This window comes from Dryobates pubescens, chromosome 4 (genome assembly GCF_014839835.1).
Source record: "Dryobates pubescens isolate bDryPub1 chromosome 4, bDryPub1.pri, whole genome shotgun sequence".
Taxonomy (NCBI): domain Eukaryota; kingdom Metazoa; phylum Chordata; class Aves; order Piciformes; family Picidae; genus Dryobates; species Dryobates pubescens.
Window position 1 is genome coordinate 7,733,218 of NC_071615.1, and position 23,941 is coordinate 7,757,158.

Below are 23,941 nucleotides of genomic sequence, written 5' to 3' on the forward strand. Positions count from 1 at the left end.
GACGCAGGCGGCCAGGCCTCGGGCGGGGAGCGACGCGACACCCAGGCAGGACAACCCGCTTGCGGACAGCGTTTCCTTCATTGTTTTCATCCTTCACAAAGGTTTCAAAGGACAGCTTTCATTATTTGTGTGTGTGCTGGGGCAAACAATAACCTACAGTTGCGTTCTGAAGTGGTTAAACAACGGCTCAAACACAGGTACGACACGAGAGCCCCGATCCGGCGGCTTGGCTTCAGCCCACGGCCCGGGCTCAGGTGGTGGTGCAAAACTACCAGCGTCTGCAGGAGCCTGGTAGCACTCGCCAGCAAGAGTAACGACGGAAAGCGATCTTGGATGGTCAGACTGGGGTGTTCACGGAAGCACATCCTCCCCAGGTCTGAGACAGACGGCTTGCAGGTGATTATTTCAGCTGAGCTCAACAGTAAAGATTTGTACAGACAAATTACGTAGTTTGCCTTCCAAAGGTATGTGAAGTTTCCAATCTTACATTTTGTTAGCCAAATAAACAACAAAGTGTGCACAGATTACATTACGATGGGACATCAAACCTTTGGGGGGAATTGTTAAGCAGAAGACTGAGTAAGAATCCCTAATGACACATGAAATGAGCTGTCCTTCAAAAAGGTCAATGTAATGGCTGGCAGAGTCAGAAAAGTTTATGTAAACACTCAACACAAATAGAGGATTACCTTTGGAGAAGATTCATATGGAAACATTTGCTTTTCATGAACCAAAAAAAGTCTACAGATGTTTAGGCATGTTCAGTACGAACGTCTTGTAGTTAAACAACCTTGTGCAAATAAAACCTATAAATAGTCTTCAGCAGATTTTACAGTGATGCTCTTAGGTATGAAAAGAATGCACACAAGTTTAAAACAAAAGTAACAGACAGAAGTTTGACAAATGATTGCACCATAAAACAGTGTTTTATATACAGTTTACAAGATATGATTTTCTGCTATAAATTAATGCTGTACTGTATAGAACTCCGTGACCATATTAAAAGCAACTGTTGATAGCTGTCTCTTCAATTACAGGGTAGGGATTTGTAAAATGCAGATGGCCATATCTGTTTCTGGACTTAAAATGCTCAAATATTTAGTCATCAATCTGCTAGTTACATCTCTGCTATCATTTAGTAAGTCAGAGCAATAGCACTGGCAGATCAGATACATTTCCAGCCAGCCAGCCACAGTCTAGGTATGCTCCAAGGTAAGCCTAAATCTGTTGCATACATGATGATACTATAACTGAAATAAGTAAGATGGGAGGGGAGAAATTTTAGCAGCTAAGAAATTTCCCTCCACTTACGTTCCAGTTACAAAAATCTCTTAGGACTATTTACAAGGGTGACATTTCTGGGGGGAAAAAAAGAGTTGGTTGGTTGTTGTTTTTTTCTTCCCCCCCCAACATAATTTATGATCTAAGTTTTAGTGAATACTTTATCTTAGGATACAGCAGTGATAATACCAAAAATCTAGACACGCATCCAGCACCAGAACACTGCATTTTATCGCCACCAACATCACTGGGGACCTTAGACTACCCATGCAGATAAAGGCTTAAAGTAGGAACCAAATCATATTTAAACCATTATTTCCAAACAGGTGCCTGGCTGTATTTACAGATTAGTATACTTTAGAAAAATCTAGTGATCCATAAACACTCCCTTCTACCTGTGAGTGAGCTGACTGGAAAAAAACATCACTTATAGACACTGCAGTGACAGGTCTGTTCAAAAATGTCAAAAGAAAACATATGTAATTCAGCAAACAACTTTTTTGTATTAAAACAACTTGGAAGGGGAAGAGGGACCCACCAGGGTCTGAATGGCACTCAGTTTAAAAGAACTGGGCAAACTGTCTTATTTTCAAACACTTAAGCTTGTGTGATAGGTGACTATTTTGGAAACTGCTGAATATATTTTAACAACCACCTCATTCTAAAATCCTTTCAGTAACACTGTAGTATGTCTGGCAATGCAATTTTTCTAGTAAGCTCAATGAAACAGCACTTGAGACGCAATTATTTTGTTTTCATCATGAATCTCAGGCAAACCATGTATTAACTGGAAAATAAATACTGATAGTGCAGGCAGCTTTTCTGGGACACTAAATTATACTTTCTGTGAGGTTACATTGAGTAGGGAATTAGGATGTCTGTGGATTCAAAGGTTTATCCTTGTGTTGAAAAATAAAACCACATAGTCTTTAATGAAGACTATGTACTCCAAATTTGGGTGGCCCTTAAATCCACATTTAAAATAACAACTTTAGTAAACAAGGCATATATGATTTAAACAATTATATTGCTTTTTGCTTTGTAAAGATGCATTAATACTCAAAGGAAAGTAAGTTCACCCATTTTTGCAGTGGAATGGTGTTTGCATTACTTTAAACATTGCATTTTACATGTGCTAGAGAAATGCTTACCTATGGTAAAACGCTGTGCTTGAACATGTATGAATGCTAACGTAACGATGCAGTAGAAAAAGAGACTTTCTGTACAACAGTTGCTAATAATTTAAATAGTGTCAGTTTCCAAAAATTAGGATTTTAACTTTAAGGTATGACATGATCTCACCTTCTACCCTCATATACAAATAAATTACCATAAAAAGAATCTTAGCTTAACTTAAAATTGCACCTAGAAAGGCATGGGATTGTTTGTACCTATTACAAAAACTGTTAAAATCAAGGGCTGCTACAAAGAATGAGGTAAACTGAAGACTCTCAGCTATGTGGCCTTCAGAGAAATGGCTTTTTTCTATTGAGTTCTAGTTTTGCACACCACAGTGTTTTGCTAGCAAAGCGTTCTGAGTTCTTTTCCAGGAACCATTTGTGTGTATATACATATATATACATATATGTGTATACACACACACGCGCACACACACACACACATACACACACTGTATACTGCATCAGCAAAATATATATATATTTATATATATATATATATATTTATATAAATATAAGGAAGAAATCCCCCTCTAAAATGTTCCTCAGAGTTTCTCTAGAGCTTCTTGGGGAGGAGGGGGATGTATGTCTTCTTGCTTCTACATACATTTAGAGAATGTTCTGATCTATTGGCTTCTTGGTGCAGTAATGCAAGATTGATCCACATTGGTGCCAAAGGCTTTCCTCATCAGAAGGAAGATGTAAAATACTAATCTCTTAAACAGTGAGGCCAGCCTCACTTATTTCCTCTGCAACCCTCTGGTCTACCACAAAGTTCATAATGACTTTATGACTTCCAAATCATTAGACGTTAAAAACAGGAACAGTACAGTAACACGGGGCGTTACGCTTCTCAGTGTAAAGCATTCTTCACTAGTTCCTATCACAGTGCAGACCTGACTGCATTAAATATGCTCAGGAGATCAGTCAGCGTTGTCTGTATTTGGTTATAGGAAAGGCTCTCCTTTTTTTCATCCAAAGTGCATAGTGAGAACAAGTCAAAGCATTCCTCTTTTCAGTTTGTGTTTCATAGTCTGATCTATACATCCTCCTGAGAATGCAATTCTGATGTCTTTCCAAAAATCAAGTCCTGCAGTTCAGACATTCATCAGCCAGGTAAACAAACTTTGCCAGCAAATAGAAGTCCCACTATTGTAAAGAAAATGGATAAGACAAACAGTACATACGAAGACCCAACCACTGTGTTATTGGGTAATTTATATGGTTGACCTCCAACTTCATTGATGTAAAATCCTATTGGAAATATTAGGGCTGCCATACAGAATAGAATCACTGCAAAGAAACGAGAAAAGAAAGGAAAAGAAAAAAAAAAAAGGTCACTGTTGTGTTAAAAGTCAAAATATTTACCAATTCATAGAGCAGTTCAAAACAGCATGCAAAGTGCTGGAACTGCCTCAATATTATTTAATGCAAATTTACTACTGCTCTTCCTGAGTGAATACACATGCTCCAGTTTATCCAACTGCAGTATTACATGCTCATATTAAAAATTACTTTTTAATGGACTCCATGTTTACCCAAGACAAATAGTTTGTCACATATCTTAATGCTCAAAGCTTCTAATTTGCATAGCACAGGTCTTGGCATGAGGGAAAAAACACTCCTGTCCTACAGGAGGTCAGTTAAGAGCATGATGAATCTGAATTCAGAAAGTGGTCATTTGGGCATAAACAAAGATGAGCAATTTCATAAACCACGATCCACATCAGACCATCCCCTGCTTCTTGCTTTCCAAAACACAGTAAGCAGCTTTCACAACACCTTGAGTCCAGCGCAGCCGATCAGCCTTTCCTTCGCCTAACACTTGAGTAAGAAAACCCAACAGTTCCACTAGAGGGAGCTCTTGTCTCGCTGGTAATGGAAGGGGAAAGGAAGCACAAACAAAAACCGCCCGGCGACTGCATAAATTAATCCATTCTTGCTCTGTGCTACCTCATTAGGCTATCTATTAAAATAAACCCGAAGAGCCAGCAAATTTAAACACTTAATAATCTAGAAAGTTTTAATCTACATGATTATTTGGTGCTGCAATTCTGCACTACACAATCTAATCTTTAAAGAATAGTAGCTGCCTTTTTAAAATTGTATCTTAACCAACAGCTGGTCCATCAGAGGAGAGAAAGTTTGGGTACATGTTTCTTGAGCAGTTCGGTGTAAGCATAGAAGAGCTCTATATTTGAGTGATCCAGAAAACAACGTTTGATGTGTGATTGGTAACGCAATATACAATTAGTAACAGTTTGAACAATACTCTGAGGATGAGTCACATTATCATAACTCAGCAGGCTTCCTATTAACATCCACTTTGTCCTTGACAAGCATTCCAGTTATTTACAAAACTTCTGTTACATTTTAACAATAACACACTTAAAGGAAGTAGCTTTAGGATTCTGAAAACAACCTGTACTTTCAAGATTAAATCTCCGTTATTACATTCAGAACTACACAGCTGGAGAGTTCTGATGGCCTGATGGATATGGCTGAAGAATAGGTCTTTATCCCTCTCTACTAAACCACTGTTCTTTGAGGCATGCTGTGCACACATGCGCCAGTGCTCCTGGGCCTGAGACCTGCTTGCGGCACTGTACTGGATTCATTGAAGTCTGCCAAATTAAGAAGCCTGGCAGAGGAATTACATCAAAGTTTTGAGAAGTCATTAAGAAGAAACTGCAGGACAAATTTATTTTTAAAACAGAAAAAAATAAGGAGAAAATCCAACATATGAATTGCTCAGTTAGCTTAGTTTATATTCTGTTGGGATGAGGTTTGTAAGGTAGAGGATGGGGATTCTTGACACAAGCTATAGCCTAAATGTAACTCTGTCTGGTAGTTCCAACTCAGTGAATTTCTCTCCCTCAAGAGTACTTGCTTACTTGCTTTTGATTTCAAAATTTTGCTTGGGTATGAAAATTTGCTGAAAAGACACTTAATGACTACAATTTCTATTATCCAAAATATCTAGGTAACAAAACAATCATTTCTAGTCTGCTTCTGAAAAAGGATTTAGTTCCTGTAATTCTTTAGCTTGAAATAGCTTTGAGCATCCAACGACAACCTTTAAGAAGCCAGGATACAGCGTATAAAAAGGAGAAAGCTATGCTCTGGTCTTTACAGGGCTCACTGTAATGCTTGCTGCCTCTTTAGAGATGTGTAACATAGAAATCTACGCCTGGTACAAACCTTTACTAACACTAACTTCAGCAGCACTTAAGTCAGGGAACAACTGAGACATTTGCAGGATAACTACTGTTAGTTAAGAATGTGATTATCCTGCCCCATTTTTACCTGCATTCCAAAAAACCCGTAGAAATATGATTTTTCTCTGCAGCACCTCCTCCCTTGATACATCTCAGAGAAGCACCGAGTCAGAGGAAGCAGACACATAATAATTAATTCCCTTTCCAGTTGTAACAGATGGTAAGAGACTTGTATTAGTGCAAGATGTAAACAGATCCTGTGGGAACTCTCTGAATTCCTGCAGTAGCCAAGACTGCTATACATAAGACCACCTAGGTGGCCACTGCAGAGACAAAGCTCTGGACATTGTTTCTAATTATGAAACCTAGCAGTACCTGTCCCAAGAATCATGGAAATTACCATCTTTGAGATTTACCAGGTAAACCAGAGGACGGCATAATGAGCACCCTGAAAAGGCAGGGTGAAGCAGGACTAGGAAAAAAGGAGCAGTTTCAGACATCCATGGAACAGAACCAAAGCTAGGTTATTTCTTTGCTACCAACTTATGCCACTATGTCACGGGGCATAATTAGTGATGAGGTGGTAGAGAAGCTGGGATTGTAACAGGCATTTAGCTCACAGTTGAGCAACGGGTAAATAACACCATGCAGAAGAATAGCTGATCAGATCTTTGGCTGCTATCAACACACAAGGACAGCTGTGAGTCTACAATGCCTTTTTCATGGAAGAAACAAAGACCTGGACAGTGCACAAACAAACACCAAGAAGGAATCCACTCTCCATTTCCCATCAGCATTGCTAACAGGAAGGCAACAGTCAGGGAGTCATCTGTATTGGAGATGAATACCAAAGATGTTGGATTACAGAGTTTTGGCAATGCAGCAATCCTGTCTTAATTGAGCTATTAATAATTCTGATTTGCACAAGAACAAACCTGTATTTTTCATTATTAAACATCTCATAACAAAAAGGCAAGTGCTGAAATAAAAGAATGTCCTTCTATATTTAGATTTCTAATAATCAATGTGTTGCAAGTCTAGAGAAACCTACAGAAAAACCCTGCTTTAGTAGACCAGGGTTTTTTTGACTAACCATCACAGTTGTAGAAAACTACAGATGCAGAGATATGTCGATTGGAAACCCAAAATACAAGCTCTGAATTAAGAAAAAAACCCTCAGTAAATAAATTGTGGCATCAACTATTAATCTATAGTACTCCAAAACCCCTCTTTACCCTAGAGCTCTGACTTCAGCTTACTGTAAGCATTTATATGGCATTTTCAGTTTAAACCCTCCCTGCATACATTTGATACAGATGAAATATGTATGGATAAACAAGGGCACTGGAAAAGCTGGGATGGAATATTCAGCAGTACTCAGGTGTGCTATTTCAATCATTCACCAGAAAATAAAAGTCAATCCCAATGGATATAGCATTGCAACAGCTCCATTGTCTGACAGAGCTGCACCATTTAGTATGCTATGTGGTAACATTGTCAGGATGGCTTTGATTGTACAAGTGCCTCAGTGAAGTACCTTGGTTGAAGCTAAGTGCTTTTTTTATATCATTCCCTTCCCCAAAACAAGGTTAAATCTCATTCATATTAGATATCATTAGATGTCACACAGTTCCATTAAGCCTTACTTACGCCTGTGTAAACCACAAACTTGCATTTTCTAGTTAGTGTTCACACTCCCTTCAGTGATTACGACATAATTCAAGTCAATTTAAAAGCCCTCAGGTTTTGATTGTTTTTCCATGCTATCATCCCCACCACTAAGGCACTGTCTCACAGTCAGGCTAAGTCTGCAACACACACCGAGAAATGGAAGTTTTACAGTGATTCCCTTTACGTATTATAAGTGCTTTTCTTTTGCACTGAAGTAGCCATAGGATACATTTCCCTGTGCAGAAACACAGAGATGCTGGAGAATGCTCAGCTGCAGGGAGTTTTACTGGTGTGCTCAGGATCAAGGGAGGCAGAAAACACTGGTACTCCTCCCTCTGGCTAAAGCACTGCTGCGGGTCACTTGTAGAAGCAAAAGTCTTAGTGCTGGGAAGCACAGCAGATGCTCTGCAGTGGGCAATCTTCCTGCATTGCCAATTAGGATGCAGCTATTCTGAATACAACACCTGCTGGGAGTGTGCAGCAGGACTGAACCAGCATCAACCCTGAACAAGGTATTCATGAGACATCTGAAGTAAGGATGGATTTCAGACTGCAGCAAGTCTCAGATATATCAACTGCCTACACTTCCACAAAAGAGGGAATTTTCAGAATTCCATTCTGTTAGGAAATAAGTCCTGGATAAATGGAAGTGGGGCAGTACAAAATAGTACCAGACACACAATTCAGGACTGACCTCTTCTGTCCCTGCACATTTTATGGGATTAATTCATGGCACTGGCCAAGGAAGGTAAAGGAGTAAGTCTTTCCTTTCTCTCACCTTGGGCCCACAGACTACTATTACATTTCAATTGTAAGTCACTTAAGATACCAACACCTTGCTTTTTGAAGACTTTTATTTTTCCCTCAGATATGGCATTTTAAAAGAATGACTGTTTTGTACAGTAAGAGCCCTAAACACTATTTCTTGCCAACACTGCCTTGTTATGTTAGACTCCACCAGTTTATCCTGCATACAGGTCAACTGTGTAGTTGAGGTCACTTACTTCCAGTGAAAGCTATCCAGCGGGCATATTTAGTAGCTTCTCTTCGCCAGTGGGAAGCCACCAGCAAACCACATGTGACAGTTAGTGAAATGATTCCCATAATGATGAAAAATAACGTAGTGACCCACTCAGGAGGCAGCCGTGGAGGAATACAGGTCCTGTCACGTCCATGGATGGTTTGACACTGTCGCACAAGGCCAACTGTGAGAGCACCTGAAAACACACAGCAGAGAGGCAAATAAACTTTCAAAATCCTCTCTGGGGGGCGCTCAGTTCCAAACCAAAGCTCAGAATGGTCCAATAAGGAGGGATTCTTTCTTTGATGAATCCTAATAAGCTTTTAAAACACAGAGGACTGGGGAGGGTGGGGCATGCTTTAAACATCTATCTTCATGTTTTTTCATCAGAGGCTTGCACAAGTTGAAGTGAGACGGCTGCAAGCTGTATGTGGTTGTTGAGTGGCAATCAAGGTCTAATCAAAGGGATAAAGCAGTCCTATAAAGCCTGCCAATATCTGCTAAAGTGGTAGCTGGGTTGTACAGAGAATTGGTCCCTCACATGTGCAAGATGAAATATTTAGTTCACTCCAAGATTGTGAGAATATTTTTAACTCCAAAAAACTTTTTGACAGTAACTCCTAAAGAGTCCCACACTGCAAGAGACTGGTCAACCCTTTTGACAGCTAACAAGAGATACTACACATACAAACTCAGATATCTAAACAGAAGATGTATCAAAAAGATCCTAGAAAAAGGACAAGACTGGTACAGGAACCAGAAAGTTTCACACAAAATGAGGTATTTTCTGTTACACGATTAAAAAACCCAATCTGATCTGAAATCCACTGCAGTCCTTTTGAGACTCATAAAGAAGATTTAGTAAGAGCCAATAGTGAAGTTCTCTTTGTTTGCAAAAATCTAACCCAAAATTAACATGCAAGATTAAAATGAATTTCTTTCAGTGTCTCTTACACATCAAGTCCTGTATCTCTCGGTTTTGTCCATTCTGAACTGTTTTCCTAAATAATCACAATTATCCTTTATCTAAACTGGGAAGAAACACCAACAATGGATAATATTAGAGTCAACATCTTCTTCCACAAATTACTGTAAGCAAATATTGTTATAGTTGACTTGTTTAAAATAAAAAGAGGGCAACTTAGCAAAAAACAGAAACTTAGGTTTAGGATGTCTTTTAGAGGGAGAAACAACTGTAATACTTTTGAACTTCTATTTGAAAAAAGCACTGGAGAAAGAAGCCAATAGTCAAAAGGGTAACCAGTCTTAGCATGCACCTTCTAGCACCCTAGAGCTGATTTCTACAAGTGTTCAGATCCTGTCTGCTTCCACCTCTGCAGTAAGTACCAGCAGAATTGGCTTATGAGCTTAGCACTGCTGGGTGAGGAGGCAGAATGCCATGCTTTGTTAGATGTAGCTCTTCTGATACACTCTTAGAGGATGAGAAGAACCAAGAGCAAAGCCATTACTCAATCAGTTCTGTTGAAGAATTCCTGTAACCATTGTTTAGAGTATGAATTTTTAGCCCTACTGAAATACATCCTTTTAATTACATAGTCATTGACTGAACGATTCAGAGATTAATTTTCAGCTAAATGTGGAAATAAGATCATTTCCAAAAGCATCAGTTACAAACCCAACAGAACTGGCATTTCCTACTGCAGATATGCAGCAATTACCCCAGGATCACAGAAAACTGACCCAGAATGACACAGGCATCGTGCACAGCTCACACACCCGTCCAGTACAGTTTTACATCAACTGCTTCTCAGTTGCTTCTTCATGCAATGTGTTCATTTTACATCAGTGGCTGGGGCAGAGGGGAGAAGTGTGTGCCTCCTCAAAAAATCTCCCTGAAACATACACATTGGAGAGCCTCATTCAAAACACTAAGTATTTTCCTGTAGTTTGGGGATAAAGAGGGTATTCACTGCAGTATCACAGAACAGGAAATCAATCCCCATCACTCTACAAGACTAGGATTTAACAACAAGTTTACTACACTTACAGTAGAAGTCACTTTTTTATAAACTGCACTTCTAACCTCAAGAATGACTTCATAAAAATGACATCACACACTCACTAATGTTTTCTGAATTCAAAAACTTCTCCTGAATTTGATGGCAATAAATTAGTGCACTTCTAACGCTGGAAAAAGCAACAGTGGTAAGAACCACTGTGCTGGACTCCATTCCATTTTGTGTGCTTTCTGTTGCTGTAGATGTGCATGTGTTAGGATGCCATTTGCACTTTAGATTGAAGACATTTTTCATTAACAAGAGCACCTTTAACAAGTCAGATTCAGAGAAGACCAAAACTAAGCCCAGTGGTGCCATATCTAGAGGACACCGAAGAGAACTCCCATCTTGAACTACAGTTTTTCAGTGTAGATTTTCTGCTTCCAACATCTACTGCTCCAATGGCTGCTTTTCTAAAAAACCCCAAACAACTAAAGTCCCAATCCCTCCCTCAACAACAACCCCAACAAACCTACCACTGAAAACCAAAAAGAACAAAAATCTTTTCAAGAACCTTTTTTGAGGACAGAAGGGACAGTTGCAAGAAACTACTCAGAGCAGGGTTTCCTAAACATCACTTCTGGTGTCTAAGTGTGTTGTTCCACACTTTGTTTTGTGTTTTATTACATCAGTTTTAAAGTGTCAGCAGTTACATTTCAGGATCTGACATTTTGAAGGAAAAGTATTGAACTTGATGGTTATGCTTTTGCTAAAACTTAGTACTTTCTCTTACCTCTGCTTCATGGATTACAAATTTGAAGTAGACATACTCCATATTCAAGGTTTTGAACCTTGAGTCTGCAGGCTCTGGGGAGGCAAATAAAGGGCAAAAGAAAGCCTGTGAACTATTTCTAGAGGTTTCACAAAGGTAACTGGCAGGAACAACCTCATTACATGCTCACAGATGTAGTTAATGTTTAAGTTCATTATACAGAAATACCTCACTTGTGTATGTAAACTGGGCAGAAGGAAATTTAATGCCACAGCTTGCTCCCATAGTGACAAATCTGTCGAGCGCAGACTTCAAAAGAAGCCTCTGGTGGGGAGGGGGTGGGGAAAGTGGTTCTTTTTTCCATGACATTCAAAAGAAGAATGGGTTTACATGGTATTTTATTGTTTTGGTCTCATTCTACAGCAATCATGCAGCTGACAGGCATCTGCCAACCAACTAACTTGTTACAGAAAATCTTGTTTAAACTTACCTAATCTACCATTTGAAGGAGAGGCAGAGATACTGAATCAAACAGTCTCTGTAGTTACAGCACAACAGATAATTTCAAGCCAGTCACCAAATTCCACTCTGATCTCTAGGTAAAAGAGGTTTCTAGTTGTTCCTTCAGAACAATTCTGGCATAATGGCTGAAAATCTAAGCACCTAACATAGGTGTAAGACAAACAGCACAGCTAATGCTAGTAGATTAGGGATCTTAAAGATGGATACAGCCCTGAAACTTGTACGGCAGAGTAACCCTGCCTGCCCATCCTCCACCTCCCAGTACCCAAACTGCACAACCATCAGGAGCTATAATGACAACCTGCAGATGCAGGTGGCTGCTCCCTTTCTCTTGTATGCCTCTCCTTCAGTAGCTTCAGAGATTGACATTATGCAGGTCAGCACAGCTCATGCAAGAGGCGATTAGGATATACATGTTCTAATTACTACAAAGAAGATTCAGCCTTCATCAAAACCGAGTGCTGCACTGAGCAAATGTCAGTGAAGTGGTCCTTAAGTCTTTACCAGTAAATCTATTCCCTAAAGTGCCAATGCATTTCAAACAGACTAAACAACCTTCCAATAGTGCCAGTCTGACTATAACCAGGACTTCAGTTTACAGCAGTGAAAGATTTCATTACCATATTCCTACATTTCCTCACCCAACAAAATCTTCCAGACCACCAGTAATGCTCATTTTCTGACACTGCATATTTTTATTAGAATCAGTAATAAAAAGACTCAAATACAAACACACCAATACTTTGTATTGCCTGCTTGCTCAAAAATTAAGTTTCATGAAAGCCATTGAGGGAAAGGGGAAAAGGCACCAAACCAAAGAGAGTCAAGCCCTTCTTTTTCCCCTTTGTGTGGCTGCCACAGAGCCGACCCACAAGTCCCAGTCCAGCCCCGCCAGTGCTGTGCCATCCCTCTCCTGTTTCCGTGGTAACTACAGAGCCACCAAGGAGAAATCACACGCTATGGAGAGAAACAAAGATTGCTGCAGCCCTTTCACTCCCCCACCTCTCCATCACTTCTGAATTATTAAAAGTGGCACAGCAATATCACGGCTGGAAATCAGTAGCATGGTAACAGCTATTTAGATGTTTGTTGTTCATCTGTTATTGGATTACCAAAACTCATGGAATCAATGGATGGACACAGGAGAGGTGCCACTGCCATGAAGAGCTTACCATAGCAAAAGAAGCAACTAATATGGTAAAAGCATGATGCATTGAGGTGGGGCTCAGTTGTTAGAAGGTTACACAGTTCAGCAGCTATGCTGTCTCAAACATGAACCCCACAAATCCTCAGAACTGCTCTTACTCATACAACTTGGGGTACCTGCTCCTCCTCTTCCTCTCCTACTGTCCACACTTGAAAACATCTTTACTCTTTAATCTCATTTTAGAGAAAATGCTATTCCTTGGGTTTAAAGGCATCTGCAGCTTCCCCCCTTTAATCTTCCATATATCAACCACATCCTTTAGCAAAATTCTTGGTACTAACATTTAATAAATACTATGGACCAATATGCCTAGCAAGGAGGTTAAAAGAGCCAGCTGCTTCCAGACAGCCCACTTGCCCTCCCTCCCTCAGCTGTCCTGATGAGATGTTGTGGTTCTGCTGGAAACCCCAGTTGTGACTGCCAGACAATTCATGCTCAAACAAGATACTTTTCTGTGGTAAACTGTGGACTTGTTAAACCATCTTTGTTAAGTAAAGAGCACAGCTTAAAGGGTTCCTAATGAAGTGTTGGTGACGTAAATCTGAGAGCACCATCAATGTGGCAGAGCCACTGATGAGTTTGATGTTTTAGTAATGAGTGCAGTACGTGGAGTTGTGTTACTTGAGCACACTAAAACATTCATTGCTGCTGGTTAGGTAACAGTCACATGCCAGAGAATGACATATGTAAAATAAGGGCACCTCAGTTAAACCATTCCCTGTAACTTTTATTGGGCCACAGACAAGGCCAGGAGGAAATGAAGTTGTTCTTGGAAAGTTTCTAAGTTCTGTACAAGTAATAAACTTGAATGAACAAAGATCTAGGCCCATCTCAGAGGAAGAACAGGCTGCAGCAGTCTAGTGCACAGCTGAAGTGTGCTACCCAATCCAAGTGGAAACTATTTAAAGGTTTAAAGAGAATGCAGTGATTTTGTCATGGCAGACTAATTCCCTGTACCAGTGTTAAGGATAACCATCAAGTTGACTTTGGCCACCTTGCCTTTAACATGTCTGCTGCTCCTTGCCTGCAACCAAGCCTCTCTGACAGAAGACCTCTTTCAAAGTGAGCGAAGCATAGCCGAGGAATTCCTGAGAGGAACAAACAACAAAGCAGGGTAAGAATAGTTCCAGTGCCAACTGCCCACAACAGCAAACAAGGAAGAGGCATTTCCACCAAAAAAAGAAATTATTCAAAGTCATCCAAGGAATTTGGCAGTTTAAGTGGGACCTTTCCCAACCTTACATACGGATTTGTTTTCCTGCAGTGGGCACTCTCAATCATGTTACTATACAAAAGGGGAAGAAAGAAAGGCTTATTTAGGTTTATTTGTATCTATTTTGTTATGGGGAAAATTTCCATGAATTGTATATTCCAGGGATTAGTTCCTTGGAAAGAAAGTACTCTCCATTCTGCCTTTCCCAAAGTACAGGGAACTGACACTGCTAATCCTTCTCTAACATAGCCTGGGAGGTACTCTAGAGTGTATGTGGTTAGTTTTATTTATTCCAGTGTAAAACTCCCTCAGGAATCAGGCCCTGTACCCTTTGTCACGAGCAGGTAATTCATGTTTAGAGTAAGCAATGCAGGAGGTTAGTGAAAAAGCTATCCTTTTGCAGGACATGCACCACCTCTGGTGGTGAAGAGGGAAAAAATAAAGTACCGTGATGGTTTACAAAGCACTTGAAAACCAGGGAGGAAAGATTAACAACTCTGCAGAAGACCTCTTGATTCTTAAAGGCATGGTCCATGTTGTAATAGTTAAACAGAACTGCAGGGTCTCTCTACATGAGGTCCTACTGAATGATGTTCACTGGCAGACAGCTCATAGACACAACTGCTCAGAATTGTAAAAGGAAATGTAGTCTTCATCACCATTTTTATCCATTGACCCATTAAAGCAATTTTAAAATGCCTGTAGCATCAATTAATGTCATATCAGAGCATTCTGTAAAATAGCAAAGACCCATAAGCAAGTTGAATACCCTTTCCTCCACTTTTTTGCTCAGGTCTTTTCCCACAGAGCTCCTTTCCAGCCCCTAGAGACATGGGGTAATTCCTCCCCATTAACTATAAAAGGTATATAAAGGAGCAAAATGTAAGCCAAGTATGTGAATATCTGTCAATTACTGTTCTTACCTAAATTATTACTTCTTTTGTGAGGGATGGGGATAGTTTGGATAGATGCTCTTTAGCACTGATCCTGCTCAAGTAACTTCAAGGTTACCATGCAAGCATGGTAGTCAGGATGTGGCATGACAGATTGATCCTTTTACTGCAGATGTTTCATTATGTTGTTCAGTTAGTAGATTAAGAGGAAATCAAGTTCAGACTTACTAAAATAAGATTTATGAGTGTTAAATGATGATCTAGAGAAAGGCTTAAAAGAATAACAGAGGATTAACTGCAAAGGCACAGAAGAGTTCAAACAAAGGGATTATGAATTATCTTCCCTGTTCTTTGTATGCCAGATCTTATGTTTTTGGCATTCGCTCCAATTTGTCTGTCAAATCATCTAATAGGTATTGCAGCCCTGGAAGAAAAGCTTTGGAGCTTCTCACTTTGAAGCAGACAAGATGCAAGATCAAGTCATATACCTACTGGATTGGTATGAAGCAAACACCTCAAAAGTATTTATGCATTGTTAGAAGATCAGTTTTAGTAAAGGCCTAGATTTATTTGCAAACTCCTTTATATATCTTGAGTGCATCTTTTATGAGCAATTCGAGTCAGTATTGTAAGATGGAGCATATTATTGTATAAGCTGCTCTTTCTCTTCTACTCTGTTTAACACCTTCTCTGAAACCAGAATGCTTTCTCCCTTTCCAACTAACTTTGAAATGCATCAGCCTTCTTTTTCTAGAGATGCAAAGGGTGTTTCCTTGTTTTGGAATGAAGTGACTTTCTCAAGAATATTCATACTGACAGTAATAGGTGAGGTAACATTCCTAGCTCCAAACCCACCTTATGCTAGCTATGCTTGTACTACCAACTGGACTCTAACAATCTAATGCCCACAGAATTTTATTTATTATGTAGTATTTTTGGCACTCTTTAGAACTCCAAAGCTTACTGGCTTTTAAACAGAAGAATTCTCATTAAAAGTCTAAACCTGGTGTTAAGAGAGTTGTGGTGTATTAGCAGAAAAGCTTGCCATGCTGCTGAAGACCATCTGGAGCCTGAGTTGCCTCAAAAGTTTTCAATTCAGTGTTTGTATCATGCCTAATTCAAACCAAATCCTCCCTCCACAGTCTTCTCTCTCCCTGCTCCCACCCCCAAAGGAAATGAAAAAAAAAGATAAAAACATCAGGGGCCATCTACTGGGAAAGATTCTTCTGACTCACACACATCAGAAAAGTTTATTACAGTCATTGTGATACATGAGTTGTAAATGATGTTTAAATTGCAGACATTTGGACCAATAAAAAGCAAATTCATTTCTGAATTCCAACGTACAAACATCAATGCCATGCTGCTCATAGGTTGTGGGGGGAGGTTTCATGTTTAGGTTTTGGTTTCCTGGGATTTTTTTTTTTAAATGCTGGACCACCACAAGCTGAAAGAGCTATCCTCAGGCAACAAAGCAGGAACAGCTCTCCTGAGGACATAACAAAGGCTCTGTGTGTTCTCGGGTATGAGAGCCAAAAAATCTGCCCACGCTGAAAGCCGCCTTTCCTACTTCAGAAGACAACATTTAATTAATGTTGGTAAACAGGACCTCTAATAAGTTGCATCCTTGTGATTGTGTATTTTATGACACTATAGGCATTTTCACAATAGGATAGTGTTGTCAGTGACCAGAATCTTTACAGTTTCTGAAGTGGTGAGGGCCTGGGGGAAAAAAAAACCCAAGAGCAACCTTTTCTTTAAAAAAACCCACCAAAACCCAAGCCTAACAAACAACAAAGCAAGCTTGGTGGTTTACTTAGCTTAAAAAGACAAAGGAAAAAAAGCATAGTTAATTGTGTTTTTCCCACACCAAAATCCAGCTACTCAAAGCTGCCTATTCTTTGCCTAAAAGAAAAGATCAAGGCCAGTGTCAATATTTAAAAGTGATTTTTTTTTTAGTCATCGACACCAGTTTTATGCCATATGTTCAGTGGAAAGCCAGAGCTATGACACCTACAGCTGTTCTGCCATTTAACATCTGATCAGCTTGTGTTCTTTTTAACAGAGTTATATTTGGCTTCAGATGGAGCTGTAAAATGATACCTCTCCAGCCAATAAACCACACAACCCTACCCCAGCCTTCTCAGAAACAGTCTGTTCATGGCTTTACTATCATAAGGTTGATGTGCAGGCTCTTCGATGCTGGCCATCATCTACAGGAGTTAGTGGTACGTGGTGGCCAGGCTAGGTCAATAATGACAGCAGCAAAGTTTGCTATGTGGTACAAACAACCAGCAAGAACACAGAAATTCTGGATCTTTACAGTGTAGTGGATCACCTTCCATAGAGGTGTCTTAAAAGGTGACAATAAGTGAACTTCAGACCTTTCCATTTTTAACCCCTGCATATATAGACCAAACCATTTTACAAGTCAGTTGAATTTCAAACTTAATAGATATCCAAGCAAATCAGGACACAAAACCTCCCAATCATACCAAGTGAAGTACTCTATTGCTCTCTCTCTCTCATATTCATGAAGAAGAAATATCTGCCAATCTTCCTGGTTACAGTCTAAAACAAATTCTTTGGCCTAGTGGCAAAGGCATTTGCAAGTAGGCAGAAAATTCAGGTTCTGGCCCTGTCATGAAGACTGCCTGTGCATTTTAACTAATGAAATTAATGAGGAGTAAGGATCTGAACTGTTGTGTTTTGCACTAATCCCAGCTTGTGTCAAACATGCTCCAAGGCCACTCAATGATCTGGCTCCTCCATGGCTTATGAATAACCCAGTGGTATAAGGTGAAAAGAGAAGTGCTGAAATGCATTTTTATATAGTTAGAAATACATCTGCAAATTTTAGGGGTCTGCTCCACAAACACTCAGCCTAAATAGACCCCATGGGCTTGAATGCTTTCTTACAGCTGAGCCTAACCTTCTCCTGGTCCACTGCTGAGCGCAAATTTTATGCCCAGATCACCAGAAGGTACAGCAGGCCTCACTAAATAAACCCCAAAATATACAGAAAAGCAAACAGTACAAATTTGGTGGCAATTTCTTTAAATCACATAACTGATGACAGGATTGTATTTATAGCAATGAGGACATGAGAAAGGAAGTTTGCAGGTAGAAGTAATACCTTTGATGAGAACAACTAAAATAATGAAAAAGATTAAGCACATATCTGGTCTTGCAAGCCATTCCTTGTACACACAAGTTGCCCCCACTCTACTAAGTGAGGATGTAAAAGATCCTACCTCTGTCTACTAGACTTGCTTCAATCCATAGGGCATGGAAAATGGCACCTAAATGTCCCAAGATGCATTTCAATGCAACTAGAGTAATCATTAAAGTAGAATAAAGCCTAACCTGAGTTTTTATTCCTAAAGGTACTTTTTAACTGTTGCCAGATCTGTGTATAACATGCATGTAACAGCCAGCAATACAGGTTCAGCTGCACTTTAAGTAGGAATTAGGTACAGGGCCAACGAGAAATTTATTCTCAACAACTAACACTTCGTGTGCTGAAAGACAGACTGACACAGAGCTGAACAACATCCAATCTGTCCTCAAAAACACCATGCAGAGTTTCCTGGCTGCTTAACATTTTAAGACACACACACCACCACCCCCTGCCCCAAGTATAAAAAGTAGCTTTAATTTTTCAGGCACAGTGGAAAAAAAAAATCCCAACCTCCTTCTGCAGTAATAATTCTCAATTTTAGGCATTGAGTTGCTGTTTCCACCACAACAAAAACATTGAAACCCAAAAAAGAGTAGGAAGGCAGGATGCATATTCAGGATTTATCCCAAAGTTGTAGTTTTTTATCCCTTTTGCTAAGGCAAGTCCTTGGTTTAGAAGCCTGCATAATTTAAGCCTGAATTATTTAGGCAATTAACAGGTGCTGTCTGTGTGGAGATAACACCTTCTTCCTTATCACAAATCAGCATCTACAAAAATAGACTGAAAGAGACTGGAGACTGTTGGTTTTTTTTCTGGAATAAGAGAAGACAGACCATTCCTGAACAGCTCTATTTTATTTCAGTGAAGTGCAAATGTGACTTTATCTTAATAGAAGGGCTCAGTCCTTTCTGAACAAGTAGCACTTCTTAAAAAGCAATCAGAGGTCGTACAGTGCTCCAAACAGCACATCTATTAACATCTGTTTATACAGTTGCTATAATGACAGTCTGAAACAGAATTCTGACTTTAAATTCGACATAAACAGACAAGAAATACTCCATCTTTATCACCAACTTCATCTTACTGAACATGTAGAGAGCATTTACTTCAGATTATGTTGGGCATAAATCAGTGGACTTCTGTTTGTAAACCAGCAACTACAACTTGGAGCTTTTACTCTATTTCACCATTTTTCACGCATTAAGCTTCAGGGTGCTTCCTGTAATTGGTGAGTAACCAAATAATATTCCACTGAAAGAAATTTATGAGACCACATTAGAAATTCTTGGCCATTCAATCTTTCCAGGTTTCCTGTACAATCTTGTTGCGTAGTTTATAAATTGAATTAAGAGCTGGTTTAAAAAACAAAGTGAAATGGGCTTCTTCCCACCCGAGTTTCTACAATGGAGAAGTACATCATTAATACATGAATTTAGGTGCATGATTAGCTTCAGATTGGAACTCAACCTAAGGGGGACAAAAATAAATTCTTTTTTCACCCTGTGACTTCTCTTCCCCCACAGCATGGGGGACTGCCTACAACACTCTTCACGTCAACAGGCACAAGAAAGGAGATCAGAATCTTCCACTGTGGCAGTTCTGGAGCTGATACTTCCAGTGATGGTGGGAATTCTGTTGGTCACTGCCAATGCTTAATAAAAGATACCTCTTAATGCTGCTATTTATAATAGCTTTACTTTGTACAGAGAAGACTGAACATTAAAGCAAAATTTCAAGTCCAACAAGTTGCCTTCTCTACAAGAAGTCAAACATCATGATGTCCATGATGACTTTGTACCAGTTTTCTTCACTTTGCTTTGGTATAGAAGCACTACAGATAGAGGCTGTGTATGTTTGATGCATTAAGCTCATACTGTTGAAGTGTTAGATAAAACCATTCTCTGTTACTTATCCATTTGCCCTGCCTATCACAGAAGTCAGGATCTACCTCATTCCAGATGTATACAAAGATTTTATTGCAGAAAGCGAGCAGCTTTGCTGAGACATCTTAATAACATCAGCATACATGCCATCAATTTGAGAAGTGTAGAAAGAGTCTAGATTTAAAGCATTTTTTTTAAAGTATTCACAGCAAAGCAGTTGTGAGGCACAATGAAAAATCAGTTGTCCTAATCTGTTATTCTGACCCCCATACGATTGCCTTAACATACAACTGAATTACATTGCTGCCAAGAGCTGGAAGCAGTCACAACAGAAGTGGAACCAAGGCTAGAATGACCTGGGCAATGACTGGAGAGCAAGCCAACAGGAAACCCAGGAGTAAGAACTGCAACACTAATGTGGGAAAATTGGTTCAATGATGAGCACTACAGAAGCACTTGACTTTACTGCCTATCAACACTGCCATTTGATTATTAAATTCTCAGATTACCAAGAATTTAATAATAAATTTACCAGTTACCAAGATCAGAGACAGCTCAGCCATACTAGTGCAGTGTCCAAACAACTGCACAAAGAATTGCTCATAGTCAAGTTCAAGGCCTAACTGTCTCCAACTAGACAAATATTTAAACATCTAAGTGGGTCATTAATCATCATACCTTGAGAGACTGTCATCCTTAGCAAGCTCAAAGCACTTTGTAATTTATGGCACAGAACTGCAGCTACCATGAGGCTCTTGAGCAGCAGCCAACTGTTGCTTATCGTACTATATTGTAAGAATAGGAAATGCTGGCTTCTGATACCTTCACTAGAGAGCATTTTAGTTCATCCCAAGGACCCAGACATAATAGACTGCATATGTTTTACTCAAAGAGAGGAACTAGACTCTATATACTCTGCAGAACTTTGAACCTCTAACTCTCAGCAGCTAGTGCTTCAGACTTGATTAGCTCATCCCACAGAGAGACCATCGCAGTCAGACTAGGTTTCCTAAGGTACCTGAGACCAAACTCTTGTTATCAACTCTGTTAACAGAATTTAAAAAGATACAAGATAACATGTCACATAGAAAATCAAACACGATATCATAGGAAGAAACCACCCTGAGAAAGAATACAACCTGTGATTGTTAATTCCATATAGATTCCTGTGGAATCTGGCCAGTGTAAGTGCTCTGCCAGTCAAATGCTCTAAGCTTGTTTCCCCTCTCCTTAAAATAGACACGTACCCTGCACAGATCCTCTTCTTGGCCATATCTCCAGTTTTTCAGATCTGTGTGTATCTCCATCAATCAGAGGCTTGGGGAAGAAAAGTGAGATTGAGCAAAGCAGCTGGAGCACACAAGGGGATTGCTGCAAATTTACCATAGAACTTTTTTCTTCCATTAAAAGAGGACTCTGTCCAACACTAGATTTGCAGGGGCTGTGAACTGCAATAACAACTTAATTAGGTAACAAGAAATGTACTTTTAAACTTAAAATGGTATAAACCCAAATTACTTGGTACAAGAAACAAAACCAGCCGCCATGTTGTATTCATTCCACTAAACATCACTTTGTATCTGATTTTAAGATAGATATCAGCATTTAACCTCTTCAAAGGACAATATTCCTCCTCATCCATAAGTCACTCTATTTACCTTCTTTTGAAACCCACAAGTATCAACCCTATCTAGAAAAGGATTCAAGAACAAGGTGGATAACTCCTGCATAAGATGAAAATCCCACATACTGCAGCTGTACTATAGCAGACAAGAAAAGTTGGTGCTTTCTACTTTGTTTCAAGACTAGCAAGAAAATAAATGGGAAACAGCTCTTGTGAGGTAAAAAAATGTAGGTCAAGCTTTCAAGTTTGACCTACTGATCTTCTTTGCTTTGGCAAGAGTACAAATAGAGTTTACATAATGCTGCTCACATGTAAGTGCTGGCTGGAAACTCAACGATACAAATGTTTTTAATAAGCCTCGGTCATTAACAGGATTTCAGTTTTAAATCTTTGTTTGTGGTACATACTAACCAATCCTTATGGTTAAGATTCATATATTCAAGTCACTCTTGTGTTAATCTTGGTGTCATATTAAGGTAACAACTGTTATACACACACTTAAAGTCACCTCTACGTCAACTGCAAAAAAAAAGAATCACTATTAGTGAAACAGATAGTTCCTGAAACCACAAAGCTGAAGTCTTAAGAAGTTGCCTTTCCCACAGTTTGTACTGTCTGTAAAGCAGATTTACAATTGCACTCTTCTTCAGCACGAGAGACAGATAACAAATCTGTATCTGCACATACTGAATATAATTTAGTTCTACAGTAACTGTACACAGTGCTGTGAATGATTCCAAATATCTGAAACTGAAGTACCTTAACAAAAAATACCTACTATCAGAAGAGACAAAGGAGCTTTGTTGCTAATGCTAACAGAGGTTACTGTGATAAAGATACCACTGCTGTTTTACAGAGGAAGAAACTGAGGTACTACCACAACAGAATTCCAACATCCAGAGCCAGTCATGCCATGTGCTAGATTCAAAAAGGTAAGTAATGGGTTACTGATTCCCAGATCTGTACTCTACAATCAGGTACTTCTTATCTAACTCTGTAACACTAATTAGAAAATGCAACAAGAGCTGGTGGGAGGCAAACTGGTAGTTTTGTACCTTCACAGCCTAAAGAGAAAACAAAACATTCACCTAACGGAAGCAGTATTCATTTGTCTTTGTGAAAAGGCAGATGTAAAGCATCAGTTCCTCTTACGGACAAAAACTTGGCCCTCTCGTCTCTGCTCTAGCAAGCTCAAATAACCAGGCTGACACAGCTCTCTTTCATGAGATTCTTCCTACACATAAAATAGTTCCATATGTTTAAATGGCGAGTGGTTGAGCAAGCATGAAATTAATTCATTACAACAATGCCTTCCTATTAATTTTTTTGTGTGCCTTAAGGCCTGGTCACAAGCACAATTCAAACACTCTATTTTGGCAGATTTTTACATGCACATAGACATCTACAGTCAAAGAGGAATGGCAATGTTAATTTTAAAGATGGCACAGACACTCCCAGTCCATGCACACCTATTAACAGACTACTCTTGTCAGAGTACTCAGATTATATGAGGCTCAGATACTTTGCTAGTCCTTAGTAGTTCTTACTTGTGTTTTGTGTTGCTTTTAAGGCACTGGCAACATCTCTAAAATACAGGTACTGGTAACAGTGCCTTCATGTTACAGCAGGTCCTAATTCCTCACTGTCCTGATCAGCAAAGTATCACAGAACAACACCTTTCCCTCCTTGCTCACACACTTGAGGGGGATCTGCAAAAAGGAAAGTGTTTCCCACAAATTATGTTCCAGAACCTAATTTTAACACTCTGACATTCAGATGGTTTTGCAGATTGCTTATCAGCTGGCACTTCTTTCTAAGGCACAATGGTACATACTTCTTCATTCTCTGTATCATCACCCCATGTATTTTTTTGGTATTCTCAGCATGCAGCCCAAACAAGTTCATGAAAGGGCAAATAACTTCTCCTGTCACAATCAAAACAACAACCAACCAGGAAAAACCAATTTGGTAGAATTGCTTCCTATCATGTCCCATCATTCTCTACTGAGAAGAACTGGGAGAAGCATGCTGTGTTTGGAGGATATTGCAAGGTGCTTAACAAATGATCCCTGGAACCTTTTCACAAGCAGTTTTTGAAAAGCCAACTATCCACATATCAAATCAAAATGCTATCTACTTCAGTGGACAGCACAATGATTGCTTTCCCCAGAGGAGCACTGTACGTAAACAGTTTTCTCAGCACAGGCCCTGAAGGGCAGAAGTAAGTGGTAATATGTCATACTATTACATATCACTACTTTTTGAGTAGACAGTTGCATTTAGAACAGCAGTGCTAGCTTGGCATTCAGGTTTACAGCT

At 39.5% G+C, this 23,941-nt stretch overlaps 1 protein-coding gene across 2 annotated transcripts in view; it reads right to left on the bottom strand.

Moving 5' to 3' along the window:
* MOSMO (modulator of smoothened) overlaps positions 1–23,941 on the bottom strand; it is a 30,810-nt gene that overhangs the window by 1,552 nt on the left and 5,317 nt on the right. The window contains exons 2-3 of one of the 2 annotated variants that reach the window (XM_054180410.1): positions 8,353–8,565; positions 1,398–3,752 (exon numbers count right to left, since the gene is read on the bottom strand). In XM_054180410.1, coding sequence (XP_054036385.1) covers positions 3,568–3,752; positions 8,353–8,565 — 398 coding nt within the window. In that variant the 3' untranslated portion in view covers positions 1,398–3,567. Of the gene's footprint in view, positions 1–1,397; positions 3,753–8,352; positions 8,566–23,941 lie in introns of those variants that run through there. The other variant, XM_054180411.1, reaches the window with a different exon arrangement.